Source organism: Zonotrichia leucophrys, chromosome 1A, assembly GCF_028769735.1.
Source record: "Zonotrichia leucophrys gambelii isolate GWCS_2022_RI chromosome 1A, RI_Zleu_2.0, whole genome shotgun sequence".
NCBI classification, from domain to species: Eukaryota; Metazoa; Chordata; class Aves; order Passeriformes; family Passerellidae; genus Zonotrichia; species Zonotrichia leucophrys.
In genome coordinates this window covers 34,930,040-34,954,140 of record NC_088170.1, presented here as the reverse complement: position 1 = coordinate 34,954,140, position 24,101 = coordinate 34,930,040, and the positions used below count along the sequence as shown (strand labels likewise).

Sequence of the window (24,101 nt, the reverse complement as noted above, 5' to 3'; positions counted from 1 at the left end):
GCATTATTTAAATGATTTGAAAACACACACTCTCACCACCTTCTATAGTTTATTTTCTGAAATAATTTGACAATGTAGCCTAATTCAGTAATCATCTGTTGCCTTTGTAAGGGTGGAGTATTTTTTCTGTGCACCACACTTTGGTTATTTTCTTTGGTGTATAGGAGAAGCCTTATGAAATACTAGGGCCTGCATATGATCACATTCAGTGACCTCTCCCTGATAAATTAGATTTAAAAATAAGCACAGAAATCCCCAACCTACCTAGGTATTTTTTTTTACAAGAATATTAGGCATCCTGGGTTTTAGTTAATGGTTAAGATAACCAAAAATATTTTGGCACATGTAATTAGACCGTATGCTTTTCACTGAACTCCCAGAAATATGGTGCTTGTATGTTGAGACAGTGCAAATACAGAAATCTGTGAAATACCTGTCATAGACAAGTGCAATCATTTCACAACAAACCTTTTAAATATGGAAAAGCCAACAAAAAAGCTATTACACAAAAAAAAAAAAGGTAGATGGCAACTGTGTGGTGTTGTTTTTGAATGCTCAATTAGACATCAGCAGCTTGCAGAGGCAGTCTCAAAAGGTTACTCAGGAAATGGTGGAAATCACCCATCATCTCTCATTAGTACTTAATGAGAGATGTTTTTCCAGACAGTTGCCTGGTATTACAAGGGTTATGCAGGCTTGAAGCAGTTCCAAAGTCTGTTTGTGCAGGTGGGTGATTAGAGGAAATAAAAACTTGATAATAGTCATACCCAACTCTCTTGGATGATGCAGAAACAACTAAACAAACCCCCTGCTGCCTCTGGAATGCACTTCACTGGTAATTAATTCCAAATACAATCCTGAAATAACTGGCACATCCAAGACTGGGCCAGTTATAGCTTCGAGTGCTTTCAACAAGACAGTTGCAGATATATATTTACAATTCTACTCAGAACAACAGTTATTCAGGGTTAAGTGAGTGGGAACCAAGCAAATTCAAAAGAGCAAATTCAAGCAGTTGAGTCCAACCATTCTTCCTATGCATCCAATGTAGCTACCTACTGATTCTGTTATTCACTATTCCATCTGTTCTTTTGAAATGTCTCTGGTAATGTTTGTTCCTTGAAATCCTGAAATACACGGTTGTCCTTATCTGTAGCTTGTAGATTTATTCCATATTGAACAGTCATGAAGGAGAGAAGATTTGCTGTGAGGATTTAGTCAAGTAAAACAATTTTAAAGCTGAATCCTATGCTATGAGAAATTACTTAGTCCTGTTTGAGGCTACTCTGTAACATGAATGTTTTTATCTCCCTGACAAAATAGAAGATTTTTTTTTTCTGGATTTCTGTATGAACTGCTTAATTTACTATATGCTATTGCTGTTACTCTTTGCAATGGGTCCCCCACTTACAAGGGACAATGCATTTTTGTCACACATGCTGTCCAAGAAGTCTTACACACGGCATCTGTAGATAAAATCAGTGTGGTTCCTGCTATTTTATGACCTGCTCTGCTCAGTTTTGGGTTATGTTAGTTCTTTCCTATTTGATGGCTTGGGCTCCTGCCTTGTAAATCTGCTCTTGCTGGAATTCAGCAACCAAGACTGATTCGTACAGAATGGACTGAGCCCAAGTGCTGTCCTCATACCTACTTTTACTGAAGTCTGTAGGTTTGGATTTAGAATAATGGGTTGATTCTCCTTGCTCTGCCTTAGAAAGGGTTGTTAATGAGCCCTCTGCAAAATTCAGGGCATTACTGGGCCAGAATTCTCTTTACCATGCAGAGTCAGGTTCAGATGACTCTTCATGTGGGTCTGTGTCTCTCTCTTGCTTGTGGATCAAGCTCAAAGATTCCCTGAAGCAGAATCAGGAAAGTTTATTGGTCTCCTCAGCATAAGAGTATCAGCATATTCCTGATAAAGCATCCCTATCTTTGATTACCATAGGAATCAGAAATTGCTGGTTTATCTATCACTCCAGTGGAATTATAAGTGACAATTCTTTTTTTATTCCAGCTGTGAAGATTTTAGAAGCAGTAGATGACCATTCCCCCATTATCAGAGAGCATTAAAATCTGTTCCTAATGGTACCCCACATGATGGGACCTGCATTAATGTGTTAATTTCTTAATCAGTCAATTAAATTAGCCATTTTGGTGGCTCTGTTCTCTACAAGGAGATATATGTAAATTCAGTCATTGCAGACTGATCCTCCAGAATAAGTACTATTTCCATAATATCTTCTTTTTACTCTTCCAAGATTTGGATTATGACTGCTTTCTGTCCAGGGCAGTTCATTAGCATTGCCATGTTCTTTTTAGAGCTTTTTGCCTTCATGCAACATGTTTGATGTTAAGAGGACATGTAACATATACAGACAAAGGCACTCCAACTTTTTTTCCAAACAGACAGATCCAAACCCATAGAAATTGCCAGACTAGATAAGAGTTTTCTAATAGTGTAGCAAATTGAGTCTGCTATAATTGATCAAATTTAGGTCTGTCTTGTTACCACACTAAAACTCATTTTGAGCCCAGATGGCACTAAGCTATCTGGACCTATATGCGCATATTTGCCTTATCTCTGATGGGGTGTCCAAAACAGATGGAGGATTTTGACCCACATTCTCAAGTAGTTTGAAACAGTGCATGAAATATTCTACACTAAGCAGAGCTTGAGGAAGCTATTGCTAATAGTGTGCCTTTGGATTTGTTGTCCATTTATGTGTGCAGGTGTATCTCTATATATTTATGTGTATGTGTTCCACCCTTGTCTTTTTTCTCTCCCAATTTTGCAGTGAACAAACCTGTCCAGGCCCTGTGTTTGTAGTATAAATTTCTACAAGGTCATAAGGATTAGGCTTTGTGCTTTAAATGTTTTTGTTCATGCCTAGTATCGTCTTTTTTGATGTTTAGAATTTAGTATATGTATTTAAACACAGGATTAGGTGTGTAGTGTATAATCTGCTGCTAGGCTATTACTAGTTCATACCTCTAAAGTGAAATACACTTTTCTTCCATTTTTATAGCAGATGGTAAATCTGAGATTATAGTATTTAAGTGACTCCACAAATAGTTGGAACATGGAAATAAAATAGGTGGCGTACACATTTGCATTTTGGCTCAGGGCACTGGATGTGAATATGAAATAGATCATCATTTGCAGTTACTATTATTTTCTTCAGTTACAGGCCAGCTTTGGAGCACATAAACCATATTCCTTCTGGATGTGAGGCTCCGTTTTAGGTGGGCACTAAAAGCACAGGGTCCTTCTGGACGCTGGAAGTTGTGAGGAGCATGTATGGGCGTGTTTGGTAGAATAAATAAGTTGCTAGATAGTGCTAAAAGTTCAAACCCACATATAATCTAAATGGAGTGTCATGCAGATCAACTGCTTTTGATCTGCTGATCCATTGCCATTACACTGAGTTGTAGAAATAACTGGTATAATAGCTAATACAGACATAACTGTAAATTTTGATAAGGATGCTAGCATGTTTCTGCAATGAAAGTAGAAAACTAGATTAACTGTGTGTTCCATTGTAAAGATTTATCTCTGAGGTGAAATCTAATTAGAACTATATTTCTGGAACATGGCTGTGTCTGGTTTTCGATATTTTGCTTGCTGGGATGCAGGAAGTGTTCTGGTTGGTGTACTTAGTCTTGCCTGATAGTTAATATTGTGGCTTTGTATACATATAGTGCCTTTTCTTTGAATGCATTATGAGAAAAAATAATCCTTTAGAGAAGTTTCAGTGAGTGGTTTGTGGTTTGTCCTCACAGCACATAGATAGTGGGATGAAAATGTCAATGAAGCACTTGTTGAACTCCAGTGTTATGGTCTCTTATTATCCATGAGGGCCTTTTTCTCTGTGCAGTGCTCCCTGAGAAAAAAGACATGTGAAACCAATGACTGATGTCACACAGCACAGGAAAAGGCAAAATTTCCTGTTTTGTCTGACATTTTAGAAGACAGCCCTAGAAAAATGTCTTAGTTTGCTCTTACAATATACTAAAAGACCACATTCATGCATTTTTCTTGTTCTTTTTTATTTCCTTTGCCCTGAAATAAAGAAAATGGAGAATGTCAAGTCCTCAGTAAGCATTTAGGCATTTTCAAAAATCAGAATAAGCTCGAATTACATAGACCTTGTGACAACGTCTCATGTGTGATGGAAGAAGGAAGGAGTATTGTTAGAGCATGCTGCAGTTCATTAGTTTTTAGCTGCTAGATGATCCCTGGAGCCTGATGTTATGTGACTTACACAGAAACATCTAGATTATTGCAATGTGAGCCAGGAACTGGAAGAGAATGACAGTTGTAACTACTTCCCTGTTGTCCCCATCTGTAGCACCTATCAGAAATTCAGCATGAGAGCTAATCTTTCCAGGGTAAATTTGGTAGTTTCTTAAGTTTCCAAGCTCTCTTTGCCATGAAATGTTTTTCTGAAACTTGCCATCATAGTTATCTGAAGGGGGAAAAAATTGCCTTAATTTTGTCACCAGGATAATTTAAAAATCGTTTTTATAACATTTAATTCCAAAGAAAATAAATTCAACGATACTCTTAATGAAACTATAAGTACTGTATACATAAACAGGTCCTACAAATTGGTTGCAGGAACTAATTTGATGGTGTTGTTCTCTCTCTGATGGAGCAGACCCAGGTAGTAAATCATTGTTGGTTGCCTAATGGGAACATCCTACTGTGAAAATAAACAGCTGTCCACAATAAAGAAATTGTTTACAAGAAATCATTACATGTCAGACACTTAGCCCCTTGAGAAAAAAGGAAAGGTGTGAAATACTGAACAGTTGGATGTTTTTTCTGGGCTGTTTATTTAAAAAAAAAGAATTTATAACTTCTTTTTGAAAAGCTTTGTTTTAGGCTGTGAAAACATGTTTTTGTTTTTTTTTTTTTTTTTGTATTGCTGCCTAATTTTGCTGGGAAAGAAAATCTGTAACTAATCTTTTCTGAGGTTGCTGCATATTGTGTATATTGCTGAATTGGTTATGATTGTATTCACGCATTGTAGCCTGAGAATTTTTTCTCAGCTCTGTCTTGTGGGGCATGTAACAACCCTGTTCCCCCTCCTGTATGTCTTCCAGTAAATTTTCTTTCCAAAAATGTCACTTACAGTTGATTCAATGCCACTCATGTGGCACATGTGAAGGGGGAAAACCTGGCCTTTAGTGAGCTACAACTGAACAGGGTCAACCAAAGAAGTCTTTCCTGTGAAAAGACCAAAACCTTGCTCATGTAGCTTGACTCCTTGTTACCCTCTTCTGCATATTTGAAGAGTGGTTAAACTGAGCTGAGGTGACAATCAACAAGGCTTTGAAACAGAATAAACTGGTGGGCAGACAACTGCATTTGTTACTCTTGACACCAATCTGTGTTTCTTAGGATGTGCCCTTTGAGTGATCCATCCTTGAGAAATCTAGATAATATCTGCATCTGCAAGACTGCCTGATTTCACTTGCAAGACTTTAATGTGCTGAGTAGCTCAAGGGCAGTTGTGCTAAGCACAGGCTCACAGGGAAATAGGGACAGAAAGGCAAGGACTGCTGGAGTATGGAGGAGTTTGTGTTCTTTATAGCTTTAGCTGTTTGTCAGAGACAGTCATCCTGTTTGTTTCTCGCACCAGTGAGTAAATAAGTGCACTTAGCTGGATTCATGTGGAGCATTTCTCACTCAGGAATTCATTTTTTACCTTCCTGTATATGGTGCCTGTGTTCCCACATTTCTTGACAATAGTGTAGTCCCCTGTTTGGTGGCTCCCCCAACAGAGGGCAAGGGTCTCTTAGAGCAACTCTGATTCCTCAGTAAGGGAGGTTCATTGATGATATTCTGTCAGACCATAGAGTGAAAGGAGATGCTGTTTCATAGCCTGGAGCAAAAGACATGAAGACTTTCAGCTCACTTAAGGTGTTACTCTAGCCTTTATCTCACTATGAGATTTTCAGAGTATATCTAGCCTTTGTCCTCACTATGAAATTTTCAGAGTATGGCAATGCTTTAGAGGTTTCTCTTCTTGCCAAATCCCTATCCCTCCTTTGATGAGCTGGGCTTTCATATCACAGAATACTCATTTACATGGTGCATGTGAACAACATTATAAAGTTAGACACCAGGTCAGGCAGGAAAGAATATGAGAGACTTAAGGCTTTCTGAAATGCTATCAAAATTCTTCCATGTCAGTTATGTTATTGTGAGAGTTCATTTTCAGTTATTTTCTAAGGCTGTGTTTAAATTGGTTTTGATACATTTTATCAACACACATTTATTACTTTCTTAAATAAATTACTTCTGATCCAAGCTTCCTGTACACATTTATGATGATTTAGGAGGAACTCATCTGTGTGGTAAGACTGCATACCTTTTGGACTGGCAATTTCAATGACATACTTTTGAAAAAAGTTGGACTTCTCTGTTTCTGTAGCAGAGAGTGTTTACACTGTAAGGTAACACCTGAGGCTATCTACAGGATGTCTCCATTTTGGATGTCTGTCAATCTGCCATCTGAATTTTTGTTTATACCTTCATTAAGTGTTGTATCAGTATTGCTGAAATTTAGAACATTCCTGCTTGACATTTTTTTTAGAAGACTTAAATTATCAGACTGTATTTGATCAGAAACTTTGATTAGAAACCTCATCCAGTTACAAAGTGTTTCTGCTGGAAGAATCCTGCAGATTTCCTAGAATCACTCATGCTGTGAAAGTATCTGTAAGCTGGAAAGGCCATCAAGTTTCCTGAAACTATTCCCCTTTATTCTATATGATCTCTGTTAATGTAACTGGGTATTTCCTTTTTTTCAATATCTCCGTTACCCTTCCAAGGAGTTCTTTCAGGTTAGTAGGACTGAGAGAGCAGCTTCGTCATGGCTTTCACAGAGCCATTTGTCACTTGTGCAGAGGGAGGAGTTCATGTGGGTACCTGTAGAAGTTGGTCAAAAATTCTCCAGTTGAAGAGAGCTGCTTTTGCTTATTATGTTTGGGTTTTTCAGGAGTGGATTTGTCCACATAGTGGGAGCACATATTGGAGAACTACCTCAATCACAAAAAAAATCGTGCTTTCTTCTATGAACCCTGCTGGCTGTCAGTTGAGACCGACAGACATGAGACTGACATCGTTGTCTTGATGCAGTGCTTCAGGTGTAACAGCACATCCAGGAGCATGGAGCACATCTTTGTAACTCACAAAGAAAGGTGCTCAGTAAATTCACAGGCAATGTAATAACCACCATAACCATGCACAGGCAATGGTGCTTTCCCCAGAATCTGAATTAAAGCATTTCTTTACTGATACAATTGTAGAGGCCTGAAGAAATGTGGAGTTTTTGGCCTTCTGCTAAGTCATTCCAATGATTGGGTGCTCTCACAGCTGAGAAGCTATTTCATAGTCCTCTCTACCCTCTGATCTGATTTTCACTAAATTTACATTGATAAAACAGCATTAAGAACATTTAGAGAAGGTAACAATTATATTTTAAGTTGTTTTAATGGTTCATCCCAGTGCCATAAAATGGTAAGATCAAAATATGTCCGAAGAGCAGTTTCCCATGCAGTTTCCCATACACATGCAGGTGTGCAGATATTTTTAAGCCAGCTGTAGGTTATATAGCTGAGGTACTGCTGGAAAGGAAGTTATTGCAGTGCAGAACTCTATGGAAGATGAAAATTTTACCTGAGAAACTGAGCATATTTTCATGTAATTTAGCTGATCAGTTATGCTGATCACATTGTTAAGCAAAGATGTCAATGATGGGTATTAGGTATTAGCATGTTCTAAGTATTAGAACAAAGTTGTCAATGATGGGTATTAGCATGTTCTTTGTCTGTGTAACACAAAGATATATGTAGAGCTTGGTCATATGTGTTAGGATTTTCCAGGATGAGCTAGAAGTTGCATTATAAACCTTCTTTTCAAGCCAACCCTGTTATAGTGATAATATTTGAATTCACTGTCAGTAATGAAGTAAAGAACATAATGAAAGAATGAAAGTAAAATATTCATGCTTGGTTTCCACCTCATTTTGTTTAGGTGCTGAGAGAATGCTCTATCTTGTCTTAACATAGAATGAATGTATGGGCTGAAAAAATAAGTGTAGCTATGCAATATATTCCTTGACAAATATGTATAAATTCTATTAGATTTTGTAAGTTGAAATAGTGTTCTGAGAAACCTTCTGTTTTCAAAGTTCTTTTTTACTTTAAAATACACAAAGTATTTGTAATTTCACATAGATGTTATTTTTATTCACAGATAATGCACCTCAGGTAGCAATTACCGCACCAGGATCTGGTAACCATAGAAACAGCTCCACAGGCCCAACACCTGACTGCTCTCCTCCATCACCAGACACTGCACTTAAAAACATAGTGAAAGTCATACGTCCTCAGGTAGGTCCTCACCAGAAGCATCCTCTTACTTGTTGTATTTCTCCTTTCAGTAGCAGGCTGTGATGCATGTATTCTAAGAGGATGTTATGGCTTTGTGCTTTTGAGTAGGTCAAAGACATAAACAGGACACAAAATACTTTGTCTTCTTAACAATCATCTTAGTAGCAGCAGAAGATAAAATATTTTATAAATGAGCCCAAATGCACAGAGAGATATCTGTGCATATTTCTTATAGCACTAAGAATGAATCAACTCCTTATGCAGTATTTTGGTTTTTTCCATACTCTTACTTTCTTTTCAAGGTTATATTTTGATTTTATCAGTATCATTTCCATATTAATTTTTCAGGTTTACTTTCTTCTTTCTGCATCTCCATTTGCATGAAGTTATAATGTTTCATACCTTTTTTCTTTTACTTTCCCATGCAGTATTGCTTATGAACTTCCATATTTCTAATACTGTTTGGGAAACACAAGATGTGATGCATAATGTGTGGGAAACTTGAGTGCTCCATTTAATTCTTTAAGGAGTGCATCCTTTTAAAACCAAAGCTTTAAAGTAAATACATGTTAGAACTTGAATCAGTAATACAGAGTTAATCAGTGTAGAGGAGTTTATTTTAAAATTGTGGATCATGGGATGAGTCAGAACAAACCTTGGGATGATCTATTTCCTTGTTTAAAAAGCCATGACATTAGGTGTGCCAAAGCTAGCTCGGACAGCTACATGCTGAATTGACTAATTGTGAAACTTTTTTAATGTGAACCAAAAGAACTTCATCTCCTACTAATTTTGGGTTCAAGTGCAGCCATCTGTTCTTTATTGCCAAGCTGGTCTCTGCAGCTGAGCCTCTCTGGATGGAGGCTTTGTACCATCAGTATGTCACTGGCACTTGTTTTGCTTGAGGAGCAAGCTGATGGACACATGATATTTTCCTAGGACTAGTATAGGCCAGGTTGTTTTGGTACCACACAAGTGACTGTGTCACAGTGTTGGAGGTGAATTTTCCTTTCAGTTCTCATTAGCGTGCACAGTTGAGAAGGTCTTGCAGAATTAAAGGCAGTCACTAGGTGCACTTGCCATTTCTGTCTAGGAGCCACTGGCTTCCTGTGGCTGACACTGTCACTTTGCAATAATTCCATTGACAGGCTGGTGCAGACCATCCCCTTCTGATACCACCACAGCTCAGGTTCCACATGCTGGTTTAAATCTAGATTGCAGAGAGTCTAAAATTACAGTTTCTTCTATTTTTTATTTTTATAGTTGTTTCTCATTTTGCTTGTTTCTGTAGTGTCTCTGTCCCTCCCACCCTACATCAGTCTATAGTACTGAAATGCCTCCTTCCCTCCAAGCTGTTTTTTATAGTAGGCGGCAAACAAAAAGAAAGGTAATGAAATATTGTTGAAACAAGCTGTTGTGTGATAGCTTATTGAAAATAGCATTTAAAAAGCTGTTTCCCTCATGATATTGCCAACAGATGGACCCAGAACACTTCATGGTGATGCTCTCCTGCTAGTTAACTCTGAATGGGTTCAGCAGATTCGGGGGAGCTATTTTCAAATTTAAATTATTCCATTTACTGACTCACAGTGTTCTCATCGTTCTGCAGAACAAAAGCTAGCTCTGTGATATATATGGTCAGAACTTTACCACATTTCCTAAAATGTCTCTCACGTGGCCCTACACATGGCATGCTCCCTATACAGAAAACAGCAGCAGACAGGCGTAATGTATGTTTTAAGTCTCTGTGCTAATACATGACAAGTTGGATACACTGTAGCATTCAGATCCCATTATGCTTCTCCTTTTTTTCATGTTTTATGCACATCCCCCAGTATTCTTTATTTTCTTTGTTTTTGCTTTTTATCTAATCACCTTCCCCTAAGACCTCAACTGAAGAATTTAGACAAAGAAGCTGTAGATATTTGCAATGTGCTGTTTGCTAACCATTAGTGTTCATTCTGCCTGCATATTTAATTCCTTTCTTCCATTCAATTACATGGCAAGCTCTTTGAAGGGTAGCACAATGGGATTCTATTCCTGACTGACCTCTCACCATTCATGTAAAACTAATGAATACTGTTACACAATGTATGCAAAATAATTAATTTTCTGTTGGCTGCCAGTGCCTCTTTGCATTTTTCTAGCAAAATAAATTGATTTCTAAGAGATCTAAACCAAGGATCATATAGATTTCCAGAACAGCTGTCACTTCTTTCCTATTTTCATGTCTTGTGCATCCAGCACAGGAAAGTGCCAGTAAAAGTAGAATGGGAAATGCTTCAGCAGCCATCTTTGCATGAGGCAGGCTTTGGCAGCTTGGATGGAACTGCCTGGGAAGTCTGTTCTTTCAACACATATATTTATTTTTATTTGTAGCCTTACTTATCTTTTCTGTAGGATTGTACATATACTGGTTTACCAGCAGTGAGGAGAAACACTGTGTTTCTATGCAACCAGGACAAGAGGACACAGTCTTAAGGTGCATCGGGGAAGTTTAGGCTAGACATAATGGAGAATTTTTTCACAGAAAGGGTGATTACACACTGGAGTGGATCACATCTTGTGAAATGATCATCCATGGAGGTATTTGAGTATTAAGTTCAGTGCCACAATGCCACCCACCTCTGCTACCTTCAGTCCTGAGGCTGACAACCCTAACAGTATCTCAAGGATCTGTGTGCTCTTCTATCTATGCACCTTAGCTATGGCTTGTACTTGTGATCTAGTATTTTGCAAATAAATTTCTTCTTTTCAAATTTTCCTGTGATCAGTCTCTGAAAAAAAAACTTTTTAAATTTTAAAAAGTTGCATATATGCAGAAAAGAAGTAAACAGAATTTAGCTGGAATTGCTTGATTCCTTGGGTTTTTTTCTGATTGTCCAGATGAGACTTACTAAGTTTCTAACTCTTGAATTGCTAGTTAATAGAGACTTTGAGAAAATAATACACTTCGAAATTAAGGACATATGCTGCTGTGTATATTCACAGCACATGGGATCCAAAATAAGATGGGGTAGGAGAAAAAGTAGATAAGTCTGCTTCAAGTTTTAACTTAGTTACATTAGTACATAGAGTAAAATATTTCTTACCTCATCAGACTGTAATTTTAGAAAGTGAAAGTAAAATGGAGCTTGTTCTATCACAGTTCCTGTAGCTCTCAGTCTGGATGAAGCTTGAAAAAAACTAAACTGCTTGTGATGCTTCATGTATGTTTTTCATTACCTACTCAATTTAATAGGCTTCTCCTTATTTATTTGTTCAGCTCCATTTGAAAAAATAAACTGTATCCATAGAGGGAGAAAGAGCACCTTTTTCCCTATAAGAGTGTTTCTTTTGGCAGTGTTACTTACTTGTGGGTCTTGGGCCAATTCTCATAAAACTGAATTCTGACTTCTTACCTTTAAATTTAGTTATTAAATGTAGTCCAGCATTTGCATGTTGTCTTCTTGTCTTTTTAAGATATGTTTCAAATGTCTTTCTGTAGGTACAGCTTTTGATGTCAAAATGTGGATTATTTAAAAGTTGCTTTGATTTTATCTATAATGGATTAGTGTTTTCCCTAGTTTATTTGTATAACTCAATTTCCTAAAAGTGTTGTTTCAATGCTATTAAGAGAGTTCTGGTAGGAGGACAAAGGAACAAAGAATTTCAGTGTTTCTGACATGATGAAATTTCATAATCTTGTTCTTTCTTGTTTTATTGCTAAGATCTGCAATAATCTATTCATCATAATATCTTTTTTTTTTTTCTTATCAATATGTGCTGTCTTTACAGGAATCAAAATTTTTTCCCCATTTATCTTTTTTTAGCCTTGGTAAGCAAAGTTGCAATTCAATCTATGGCTTCTCATTTATCTGGCTAAGACATCTATGAATATAGTAGCAGCTAATAGTTTAAACATTAGCAGGCAAAGGAAATTGTCTCCTTTTTCTGTAAGTTCTAGCAGAATCCTGCACGACATGTGTAGCCTTTGATAGACCTATCCCACTTGTTTGGGCTACCATGTGTATGGCAGTTTTTGCATGTGCAGTGTGCCCATCAAACCTGTTTGTGGTTCATCGAGGTACAGGGAAAGACCAGGACCAGGACATGAATGGACAGACTGTCTGTTGGAGATGTGTGCTCCAGAGCCTCCCTAGATGATTTTAAAAGTGATAATGATTTACATTCAATGAAATTATTCATCATTCTTTTTGCTGGTAGGGGCGGGAATTACTTTGAACACAAACAAACAAAAATCATCTGAGTGGAAACTGGAAAATCACAGTTCCATAAAATAAATTTTCAGAACTAATGGTTCCACAAACAGAATTTTTCAAGGGGATTAGTGTGACGGTTTCCCCATGTTGAAACAATGAAACTATTTCTGCCTGTTTCCTCCCCTATACTAGCACTATGCTGTGGTTTCCTTGTTCACAAATGAAATGCACGCCTTGTCACAGTGTGCCAGAGTTGGCACGTCCCTGTCTCTGCTAGCTTAGTGAAGTGCCTGCTGGAGGTTGTTGCACCAGTACACAGCACCATGAGAACTCCATGTTGCATCTACTGAACTTCTTTTGCAACACACACAGAGAAAATCTGTTTTGTTCCATTTTACCACAAAAAGGAGGGCTGGAGAACAATTGTATGCAATAAATCCTCTCCACTGTCTGAATGAGATCACAGGGCAGTGGGGGTGCAAGGACCTTCTTTGTCCTATGAGCTGCTTTCTGTGCTTAGCTCCACTTACAACATGCTCACCCAGGTTGATTTTCCTCCACCAGGAAAATCACTGTGAAGGAAGACTGTTCAGGCACATGTCTTGTTCAAGTGTGCATCCTGTTCAGGTGCACACTTCTGCTGCTGCCATGTTTTGGTGCTGGACTTTGTGCCCTGTCTGTGCTTAGCACAAGAGGCAGATAAGACTTAAAAAAAACCACTTTACTGAGGGTTATGATTTTGCAGGGGATCATATCCAAGGTAAAAGCTACTTCTGTGTACATACTTTTATGAACTTCTAGGAAGTGCTGAGCCTTCTCCAAACCCTCTAAAATAAAAATATATTCTACAGTCCACACATGGGTAGATTTAGTGCTCATGCTTTTTGTGCCTGGTCTGGAGATTTTCCCTGGAAAATATTGTTTCCAATGTTGTGTCTATCTCTTAGGGCTGCAAGCAAATTAAGGTGGTTGTCAGCAGTCAGTGACCTTGATTCTATGTAAATATATTTCAGATTATTCTCTCTGTGACAGAGAATGTCTGTACAAATCTACTGCACACAGTTTGATGTCTTCTCATTCTAATGATGTTGAATAAAAAATAAAGCTCCTAAATAGCCCTTGAAAAAAAGGGAACAAAGCAGAGTAAGAGGTATACTGTTAATGCCATTAAGATGTGGCTAGCAATTAATCTATGCATGACTGAAAATAGGACAGACATTATGAAATTATTTTATACTGGAATACTGAGTACTAAACACAAAAAAAGGTTATGGTTGGAATTATCTCTAAGGATTGATTCCTACACACCCCTTTCCCCCAGCACACATCCCCCCACACTCACCTGTTTTACCACAGCATTCATGGGCAGAAGATGTGTTACAGCTCCAAAGGAGAATATTTAAAAAAAAAAATCCTTGGAGCATAATGGATACTCTGTGACTACTTAATAACAACATTAAACAAAATATTATTAAAGAGATGCACTGTAAGAGATCTCCTTTGACAAGTAACTATAAAACATAATTCTATTTATATATTTTAATTAGGTCTAATAAGAAAACATAAACACATCTACCCAGTACATGGTACTAATGAAAACAGCAAACAGTGTGTGTTAGTGCTTTTAATTACAGTTCAACAGGATACTAAAACACAAGTATAAATTAAAGCAGAATAACACTCTGTTGTGAGAGTGTTAAGTTTTAGAATGCCATTTGTACATGCATATGTCTTTCTTGGTTGAAATTGGTTTCTTACCTGGAGAAATTGTCTAGGTTGTGATTCCCGATTCAATATAAACACAAATCAGGCAGAAATGTAGAACATTTTTCCTATGTGAACAGACATTTTTCCAATATGTAACAGACAGGTGAACTACTGTTTTTAGAGGTAGTTCAGATACTGAAAGGAGCATCTATGCTAGTAAAATGAGCTTTAGCTCTGCAGAGTTGTCATCTACACTGTTGAATTATGGACACAGTCCCGGTTTAATTTTGGTAGTGTACAATTTTCTTTCTCCAAACATATCCACTGTCAGGCCTGATTTGTGATTTGAATAGAGCAAGCAGCATTCCTGGTAGATAATTCTGCCTTGAAGACCCTTCTCTGACACCTAATGAAGTTTAATTGTAGGGGTGTGAGCAAATTCATGCCAGTAGCCCTGCCCTAGTACACATGATACTTGGCAACAGAACACACTCAAAATATGGAAGATTAAAGCCTTATCTATTGTGCCTTCATGGGTTTCTTACATTATATTCTTAGCATTTTCATTTGTTTCTGTTAGTATGGGGGTTTTGAGCACCTTAGTTACACAGTCACCCTTTATCATCATCTGATAATGCACATTTTCACACGTGCATGTCGTCTGTAGCATGCAGCTTAGAAAAAACAGCCATCACTTTGACCCTTCAAAATTTATGATATAGAAATATCATTATACAAGTAATTTTCATAATCTGCAGGTGGAAAGGAGGATGTTACTAGCAGCTGGAAGCTGAGTTTTTTGAAGAATATGGTCTTACATCCATTTTCCAACTGTTTCAGTGAAAATAACACTCTTTTAATCTTTGAAAGCTAGACAATTTTTATATCTGAAGAATGAGACATTCCTCTAATTTATCAAATTTATCTCTTGCTATCTGGGTCTCATTTCAAGCAATTTTTTCCCAGGATAGGTATAATTGTGTATCTTTAAAATCTGGTCACACCTGCCAAGGAGGGAAACTGTTCCGAAGGTGTTGCAGTTTTTGGCATTCAGGATTGCTGCTCCTCAGAACCCACAGCTGCAATATGGTTGCAACTAAAATAAAAGTAGAAGGCAAGGAAAATAGAAACTGAGGGAGATCAACTTTTTCTCTTATTTATTTCCTGTGTGGTTGCTCATCTGAGATAAGACCACAGGTAGAAGGGGCAGCAACCCTCTGACCTGTAAGTGCTTACTCCAGTGGGAGGCTTTCAAGGCAGAGCTAGGATAACATGCAGAGGAGAGCAGAAAGCACTGTGTCTGTATGGCCCCAGAGTCACACAGCACAGCTTCCTGATCACAGGCTACACAAATGAGCTGAGTCTGTGTCATTCCTGAGCATGGCACTGACAGGGGAGTGATCCAAGTATTCTGGGGGACCATGAGATTACTCTAAAGTAATATGCACTTTCTGGTCTTGCAGGATGCAAGCTGTGTCTTTCTCTAAATTAATAATCAATCAAACAGAAATTTCTAGGACTTTGACACTATGATGTCATTAAAATCAATTGAAAAGAATCTATAGTAAAAAACAGTGAAAGCATTTTTGTTTAATTTTTTTTTTAAGTCTCATGGTCCTGCAAGCTTCCTGTTGTGGCTGCTTGGGATATATTAGGTGCCAGCCTCTGTTTATTTTCTGCTTTCTGCTCTTAAACTTAATTAAAATATTGACAAGTAAAATCAAGAATGTCAAGATGGGTGCTGAAACTGCCTATATTTTATTTTTAATTGTTGTTGTCATATAAGATAAAGTTTTGTGAAATTAAAAAGGAGAAAATTATATTACTATGTTAAAAATAAAATGTGTCTTCAGCTTGTTCAACATGGTATTTTGAAGCTTGACAGAATAATTGATTCAGTAGTCTAGTAATAATTCAGTGTAGTCTTGCACTTCTAGGTGACATAGATAAATCAAACACAGATGCATTGTAATCTCCAGTTTTTGCAATTTCAAGGCTACTTGATCACCTTAGCTCAGATCCTATAAATCAAATAATTCTTGACAGCAACATTGACTGATGAGAATGCATCAGAACTGGTGATTTCTGCAAATCAAAGTGGGGACAGGAGAAAACAAGGAAGCCTGTCCTGTCCCAGACTGTATTTTACTGGGAAAATTTTGAAGGTTTGGGCTTCTATGTAAGTGTACATGAGCAAATGGGACAAAGATAGAAACAGAGATGGTATGCTGGAATGTTGAGGCAAAAGGCAAGAAAAAAAAAAGTCACGTGAAAGTTGCATTTGAAAGGGAGGACTGAGGTTAAAATGGAATGCATTCAAGGACAATGAGAGGGATGTAGGGACTGTAAAGTCAGTGTGAGATGGGACCATGAGGGAGTCTTTTTGAGAGACCTTGATGACAAAACCACAGAGAAAACAGAAAATCAAATTTTAGAATGCCAAATAGAACTGGAATCAACTGGATACTGTCCAGGTCTTTTTAGAGTAATATAAGTAGATTTGGAAGCAATGTAACAATAGATAGAAAGCAAAAGAAGAGAGGTGCCCAGAGAAATTGTGGATGCCCAATCCCTGGAAGTGTTCAAGGTTAGATTGGGCTCTGAGCAACCTGGTCTAGTTGAAGATGTCCCAGCTTATTGCAAAAGGTTTGGATCTAATGACTTTTAAAGGTTCTTTTCAACTCAAACCATTCTATGAAAGGGAAAATGAGTGTGTAGAATGAGATTTTAGAAGGAAGCTGAAGAAAGGAAAATTTCTGAAGAAGGAGTGAGTTGATCAGAGAATTGAAAGAATTTAATCATCTGGGCAGGTATCAAAATGAGGGATTTTAGTGGCCATATAAGTGCACTCATGTGGTGTTAAATATGTGATATGAGCCTGGGAGAAGGGACTGCAGCCTCTTGCTTTCTTTGATAAGTCTGTATTTTATGTGCTAACTAGAATTTGAGAATGTAGGTGCAGTTCTCTCTTCTATCATACATTTTCTGCATGATATATTGCAAGTGAAACCAGTGAAACATTATATAGGGCAGCTGGAATTTGCCAGGTTTTGCCAATTGCAGAATTTCCTTAGGCTCATTGGTTCTCATTGTTTCAAAAAACCATACATCTCTCCCTTGGGAAAGTCTATACCCTTGATCAGCATCTGTACAATGGGGCAACTAGCTCTGCCATAGTACCGAGTACTGTGAGAATTAATTTTTTTTAAGACTATGATAGTGCTATGTACACAAATCCCGAAGGTAAAAAAAGGTGAAGTCAGAAGCTTGTATTGTAGAGTACACTTCAAAGCTGAAAAAATATTTTGGTGTTAAATTGAGAAAGGAGTTTTGCCCTACTGCCTCTGCTAAGTGTTGTAAGAAATATTTGAATGATCCCTTGCCTGCTTATAGTGTAACATGCCAGTCATGGTAGCATTACAGAACTTGCATGCAAATTCCATTAATGGAAGGATTAAGTTCTTACTTGTCTTTTGAATATAAAAGCAATTCAATATGTGTTTTTTGATGCTTTTCCTGTGTTTGCAGTTCCAAAGGGATATCTTTCATTGATATATGTTCGCTACAGACTGAACATGAAAATATTTTTATTATACATGATTTAGCAGTTATTTAAATCTTATTGTTATCTTTAAAGATTAGTACTGACATTTTTTGTTATGCATTGAAAAGATTTATTCATTAGCATGATTTGATATGCTATTTTAGGATGGTGTAGGGTTTTCTAGATTGGTATAAGGACAATTGAAATAATATTTGTGAAGAAATACCTAAAAAGTAAATATTGGTAATTAAATAGATTTGCACATAGCAAGTGGATTAAACACTGAATGAATGAATCCAATGAATCAAAACCTACTTAAGGAAAAATCTGCTTTCTCTGTAGCACGCTTATTGGGATGTGGTGAAGTCATAAGTATGCCAGAATTTCACAAGGATTATCTCAGCATGTCCAGACCTTTGGACTAGTACAAGGAAGGCATGTAATGACAAAGCTGGCTTTGAAGAATGAGGGAAGCATTATCTCTTTGGGACAGATTTTTGTGTTTGTGTTTCACAACTATGAAATCTTGACCCTTGACTGAGTTATGGTGTTCAATATAGTAAATAATCTTAGAATTTTTCAGAAACAATCTCAAGAGTTCTTGGTAAATGTAGTTAAACAGTGGCTTTGGCAGGGGCAATCACCAAACCAAGTCAGGATTTACTGCCTGTAAGACTGGAATTTGATGTTAGATTCTAAGAAAAGATTTCTAGAGTGTTTCTAAGAGTGAACTGGATGTGAGATTAAATCTGGGACTGACACACCTCTGCTTTCATTTCTGTGTATAAGAATCTCTGTCTGATTTAGAGTCCTAATCTCCCATCATGCTTAGAACAGTTGCAGGATTCAATTCAGTTACTTAAAAGTAGGAATCTAATGTCACTTGAGGTTTTATAGAGGTGTCTTTGAAATGCACATGCACAGGTATTGTACAGGCATATAACAGAGGAGACTTGCACTCTTCTGAGTGGCAGCTGGAGGCCTGGTGGGATGCCCTAAGGAATCTGCAGTGATGGTAGATACTTGCATTAAGGCAAGAAAATCAATGCCAAAGGGGACTGGGGTGAGGTGAATTGTTCTGTGAACTCTTGATGGTACACACACTAGATTGTGATTTTATTAGCTAGATCCCAACTGAGTGCTCTGGGAGCTTAAATACCTAGGGTACGTGTAAATAGCTATGCTGGAAATTTGGTTGTTGAAATCGGGAATGGAATTTAATCCTAACTGTAAAAAAGAGTTGATTGATTTCTACTGTTTTTTTTTTTTTTTGTTAGTTTGTTTTTTGTGCAAATAGTGCTTTAGAGAGATAAAGGCAGAGAGATAACACTCAGCCCAAACTGGTTTACTGAGTCTCTCATAGCATATATTAATGAGCAACTAGTGTACTTTAACAGCATAGCATTTTATGGACACAGCAAAAGTGAAAATAATTCCTCTAGTTTCTTAGTTAGCTACAAAGGCTTAGATGCTGGATTCCTGACTAATTATGTAGAAAAATTATTGGCACATGTTGATGGATGGACCTTGTTAACTCCAAATATATTGCAGCAATGTAATACTGTGCAGTACTAGAGGCTGAGAGGTTTTCTGCAGAAGCCTTAAATTAGAAAGACTTTAAACTGAGATATGTTTCTGCCAATCAGTAATAATAATGCCCAAGTCCAAAATAAGGTGGTGAAAGGCCAAATGGTGTATCAGATGCTGCTATTCTGCCTCTAAGAAAGGGGCACACAAACAGAACAGTGGTTGGAGGGCTGACTAGACAAAGGCCCGGGCAGTTGCCTTTGGAGCTGCTTTGGGAGACAAAGATGGACCATTCCAATTGCACATTTAGTCAGGAACTGTCTTGGCTCAAGAATAACCAGACACCACACCTCATGTTAAGAGAAGTATCCCCTTTTCAGTGCAGGAGTTTCCAGATCTGCTAAGCCACCATTGCTGGGAAAGGGCCAGAAATGTACTTCTAAATGACCAGAGATCGTTTTCAGTTTTAGAAATAATTAGGTCATTCATGAATCTGTTGTCTAGCAAAAGTGTGCCATTTAGATTTAATTAATACAGATGAATGTTTTTGGTCTGATCTGAGAGTTATTTTGGCTCAGATCCCAAACAATGACTTCCAACCACACTGTTTGATGTTGGAGTCTGTCCCTGTTCATTTAACTCTCCCATGAAATTACTAGAGCTAGGAGTCAGGCTTTCAAAGCAGAAACTGGTTTTAATTATTAAAGAAAGTAAGTCTGCTCAATAGACCATAGATGAGTTCCAGATGCTTACCAAAATTTCCCTTTTTTCTCAGTTTTTAACATGACACAGTTAATTCATATGATGCCTAATACAACTTGAAGAAATAATCAACATTATACAGACCTAATTCTATTGAATTTTTCTGTCTGACATTCCAATATGAAGGGTGACTTTTTAGTGAAAACAGCCTGGTTCTATATTTATAACACAAGCATTGCAGGACTTGTAACCTAAAAAATTAAATTGACCAAAAACAAATTTGAAAATCACTCCGCTGGAAGATTGATAGATTTAACAGATAACGGATGGTGAATACCTTTGTGGTCCAATGAGGATCTTATGTTCTCTAAGGTAATAATTAGGTCATGACACTAATAAGGAACAAATTTTTGACCCTTACAAATATTCTGACATGTTAAGCCTGACATGCTAGGACAAGAAGAGATGACGCATCTTTTATTCTCTTTTTCTTATTTTTGTCCAGGTTTGGTTTTTCAAAGCAGATTTTCCTGAGATGTTTTTCTCTATTGTGAAATATACAGACAGCTATAAACGTGGATGCAGGGCCTCCTCTATTTCAGAGGCATTTAATGTTTCAGGTCATTGATGTTGAGGCAGCAAGGAGCATTCTGGGGTTAGGGTACTGTGGATGTAGAACCAGATGAGTGGTACAACAGACTGTTTAGCATGGCATTGCAAACCAGCAGTGGTCTGTGGCTTAAAAGCTGTGATATTGGCCACTAAGGTTATGCCTGTATTAGTATGTAATGCAGTGCAATGGGAAAAAGTCCATGTAGTGAAAAAGTTGTTGCAGACCTGATGAACACATTATATAGGTTTAATTTCTACACCTGATGGTGTAGATCCACCCAGAAGAAATCAGTTTCTCATGCTTTAAAGCTGCTCTGCAATCCAAAGCACAGCCATTAAATGGGGTCTCCTCAGAGGTTTCCTTTGAAAGTAAATATTTGAAATAAAGTGGTGCCAGTTTGTTTAGCTGTTGCATGAAAACTCATACAGACAGTTTGAATTTCATGTATGAAATGTATTTCAAGTATTTCAAGCTAACACTTTTCCCTTAAGCTTCCAGACCCTTCAGTCTTTGAATATTTGAGGCACATTCATAAATGGAATAAACAGCAGAGGGTGGCTTTCGAGTGATGGGCACTTGATATTATTTAGTAAACTTCATTATACAGACATCAGCGGTCTAATTGTTTTGCAAGATGTACCCAGCAATGCAGCTGGTGAAGAGCTCCCTTTCTTATCAAAAGATGATTGAAATTATTATATGCAAGGCTGTAAAGGCCTATTTTATGTTGAATTAAATTGATTAGAGTGAAGACATGCATTTTTTTCTAATAAAGATTAATCCAGATTTTAGAAGGAAATTAACTCTACACATAAGCTTGTCATATGAAATGATTTTTACTACTATAACCTTTGAGCCAAATAAAAAAAGTAAAACCAAAGAAAAATAGGTTTATTAAATGTCAAGTGATGAAAACTGTATAAAAATTCTGTATTTTTAATGGCAACCTTCTATTTTTCTTGTAGCCAAAGCAACGTACATCCATAGTATCTTCTCTGGAATTTCACCGAATGAATCACGGCCACAATTATTTTGAAATTAACCCAACCATTGGCTGTGCAAGTTTTATTTCTACTCCTGCAATCAGTCCAGCTAATTATTCCTTTGGATCTCTGGAATACAGTCTTGAAGAGAAAGAACTTACAGGTATAGAAATAAAGCTTACTTTGTCTGTCAGCAAAGCTTTATAAAACTTTAGGTCCTCGGGTTTAACTTGTAATTGCTGTTGTCTTTCGTAGTAAAATACATTTATCATAAATACACAGAATTATTCCTGATTTTTTTTTTCTTACTACTCTACAAAGAGTTTTGATAATTGTATGACCAGTATTATGAGGGATACGTTTTTTCCTGAATATTATATTTTGAATAAGAAACCTTTAATTACCAGACTTGCTTAGAATTTAGGCATTTTAGTTTTTGAAATGATGATGGTTCATGCATCTACTTTCATCATTGTTTCATCTATATACTCCAATTAGAATTTTAAGTTGAAAAAATTTAATTAGAAATCATTATGTAACCACCAGTAAAGATGAGGAAGAGATTTCTAAGAAAGCTGTGATTGTTTCTTCAATAGTGATGGGATTCATTAAAGTAAAACTTCAGTGTATTTGCTCTGATGATAAGAGTTGAATGGAGTAATGGAACAAGGAAGGTTTTATCTGTAAACAGGGATTTACATAATGAAAATGCTGTAAAAAGGATTAAAGTATTTCCTTTTTCACAGATCAAAGCTTCAAAAATGGGAAATTGTCAGCAAAACAAGCATTTATCTTTGTCCTTTCAAATTGCATATAAAAGTTGCTTTATTTAGGCTAAAATTGTGGCAGAAGGGTGTAGTATTCGGAAAGCTGATATGAAAGAAATGTCTTTGGTAGCTAGTTTATGGAATCTGCAGATCAAGTTTAAAAGGGTATTGTATTTAAAATATAAATAGGAGTAGATTACTGTGAAATAAAAATAATAAAAATGTTATAATTCAGTGCAAACTTATCAATTGGTTTTTGTAGCATTGGTCTTGAAATGAAATGAATCCTCTTCATTCCTAGTTGGTAGAGTTGAAAAAAATAATTTCATAGCTAGATCAACAGAAAAATATATGTTTAGGGAACTATTGTGAAATAAGAGTGAGAAATCCTATCTTCTTTGATGAAGAGAGAGTTAAAATGATCAGAGATTATTCATATTGTTTTTCTGGATTATAATATAAACAAAGATAATATATATCATCTTTGAAACTAAAAGAAGGTGCTTATATGAAGGATATAGAAAATATTTTTCAACCTTACTGGAAGTAATTTGAATGGTATCTTTTATTCCTAGGTCTGGGGTCATTTGATTCTTTAATGTTTTGGTTGTTTTCTGTTGTTACTGAGTTTTTTCCTACTGTAAATTCTCCTCAACAATCACAATTTTATTCTGGGTAGTTGAATTAAACTAAATATTTCTTGATGTTTAAAAGCAAAGGTAAGAAAATAGAAGAAACATTCACTGGCATTAGATAATTCACTTCTCCAGATTTCTGCTGTTACACAATTCTATTAAAATTCTTCACACTATCTGGATTCGCTTGTCTCTTACCTTCTTTGGTTGAATCTACAATGGACTATATTCAGTAACTTCTAATTACTGCATTTAATCTTATCTGAGATTAGGACTATAAGGTCCTGCTCCTTAGAATTTTATGCTTCTAATTTGTGGATGATTTGATTTATGGACTGAGTGAAAACTGAATTTCCTTTTATCTCTGCCCAGAAAGCTAAGAAAAATTAACAGGCGAAATGACTGAAGTTCAGGGCATCTTCAACAAGCTTTTCAATAGTACATTTTACCATCAATAATCCATTAGTAAATGAAATAATTTCAATTAAAATTACAATTCTGCCCTTAATTTTCAGCTGGTATCCTGGACTTACTTAAGTAATATACAGGATCCTGTATTAGACACAATATTACTCTGAATGAAAAAACCCACACTTTATTTTGATCATTTAGTTCATTTTGATTCCTTACTGATAGATGATGCATGGTAACTCTGCAAGAGACAAGAAGTACTAATGTGGAAAGATAATAAAATCTGAAAGGAACAGATCAAAATTGTCTCTCTTGGAAAAGTCTTTAAGGCTTGTCTCTTATCTAAAATGTTAAAAGCTGAACCTGGAATAATAATGGTCAGCAAGGAGCAGCAGAAACATTGTTCTGTGTTGTGCTACAGCTTTTCTCTGCTTTAGATAGCTGTTGTTTCACTGAAAGGTCCCTTGTTTCTTTTCATGATCTACAGTGACAACAGATACAACTCATCATATTATCTAAATATAACCTTCTGAAAATTCGTGGAAAGTCTGCATCTTAAAATACTGGTTAGTTTAATTGAAGATTGTGTGCATTTGAGTGAAACAAT

General features: G+C 36.7%; 1 protein-coding gene across 5 annotated transcripts in view; it reads left to right on the top strand.

Moving 5' to 3' along the window:
* The window catches only part of ANKS1B (ankyrin repeat and sterile alpha motif domain containing 1B), a 415,189-nt gene that overhangs the window by 129,821 nt on the left and 261,267 nt on the right, over positions 1 to 24,101 (top strand). For all 5 annotated transcript variants that reach the window (XM_064702134.1, XM_064702132.1, XM_064702136.1 and 2 more), the window contains exons 11-12: positions 8,267 to 8,403; positions 21,664 to 21,844. In XM_064702134.1, coding sequence (XP_064558204.1) covers positions 8,267 to 8,403; positions 21,664 to 21,844 — 318 coding nt within the window. The remainder of the gene's footprint in view (positions 1 to 8,266; positions 8,404 to 21,663; positions 21,845 to 24,101) is intronic.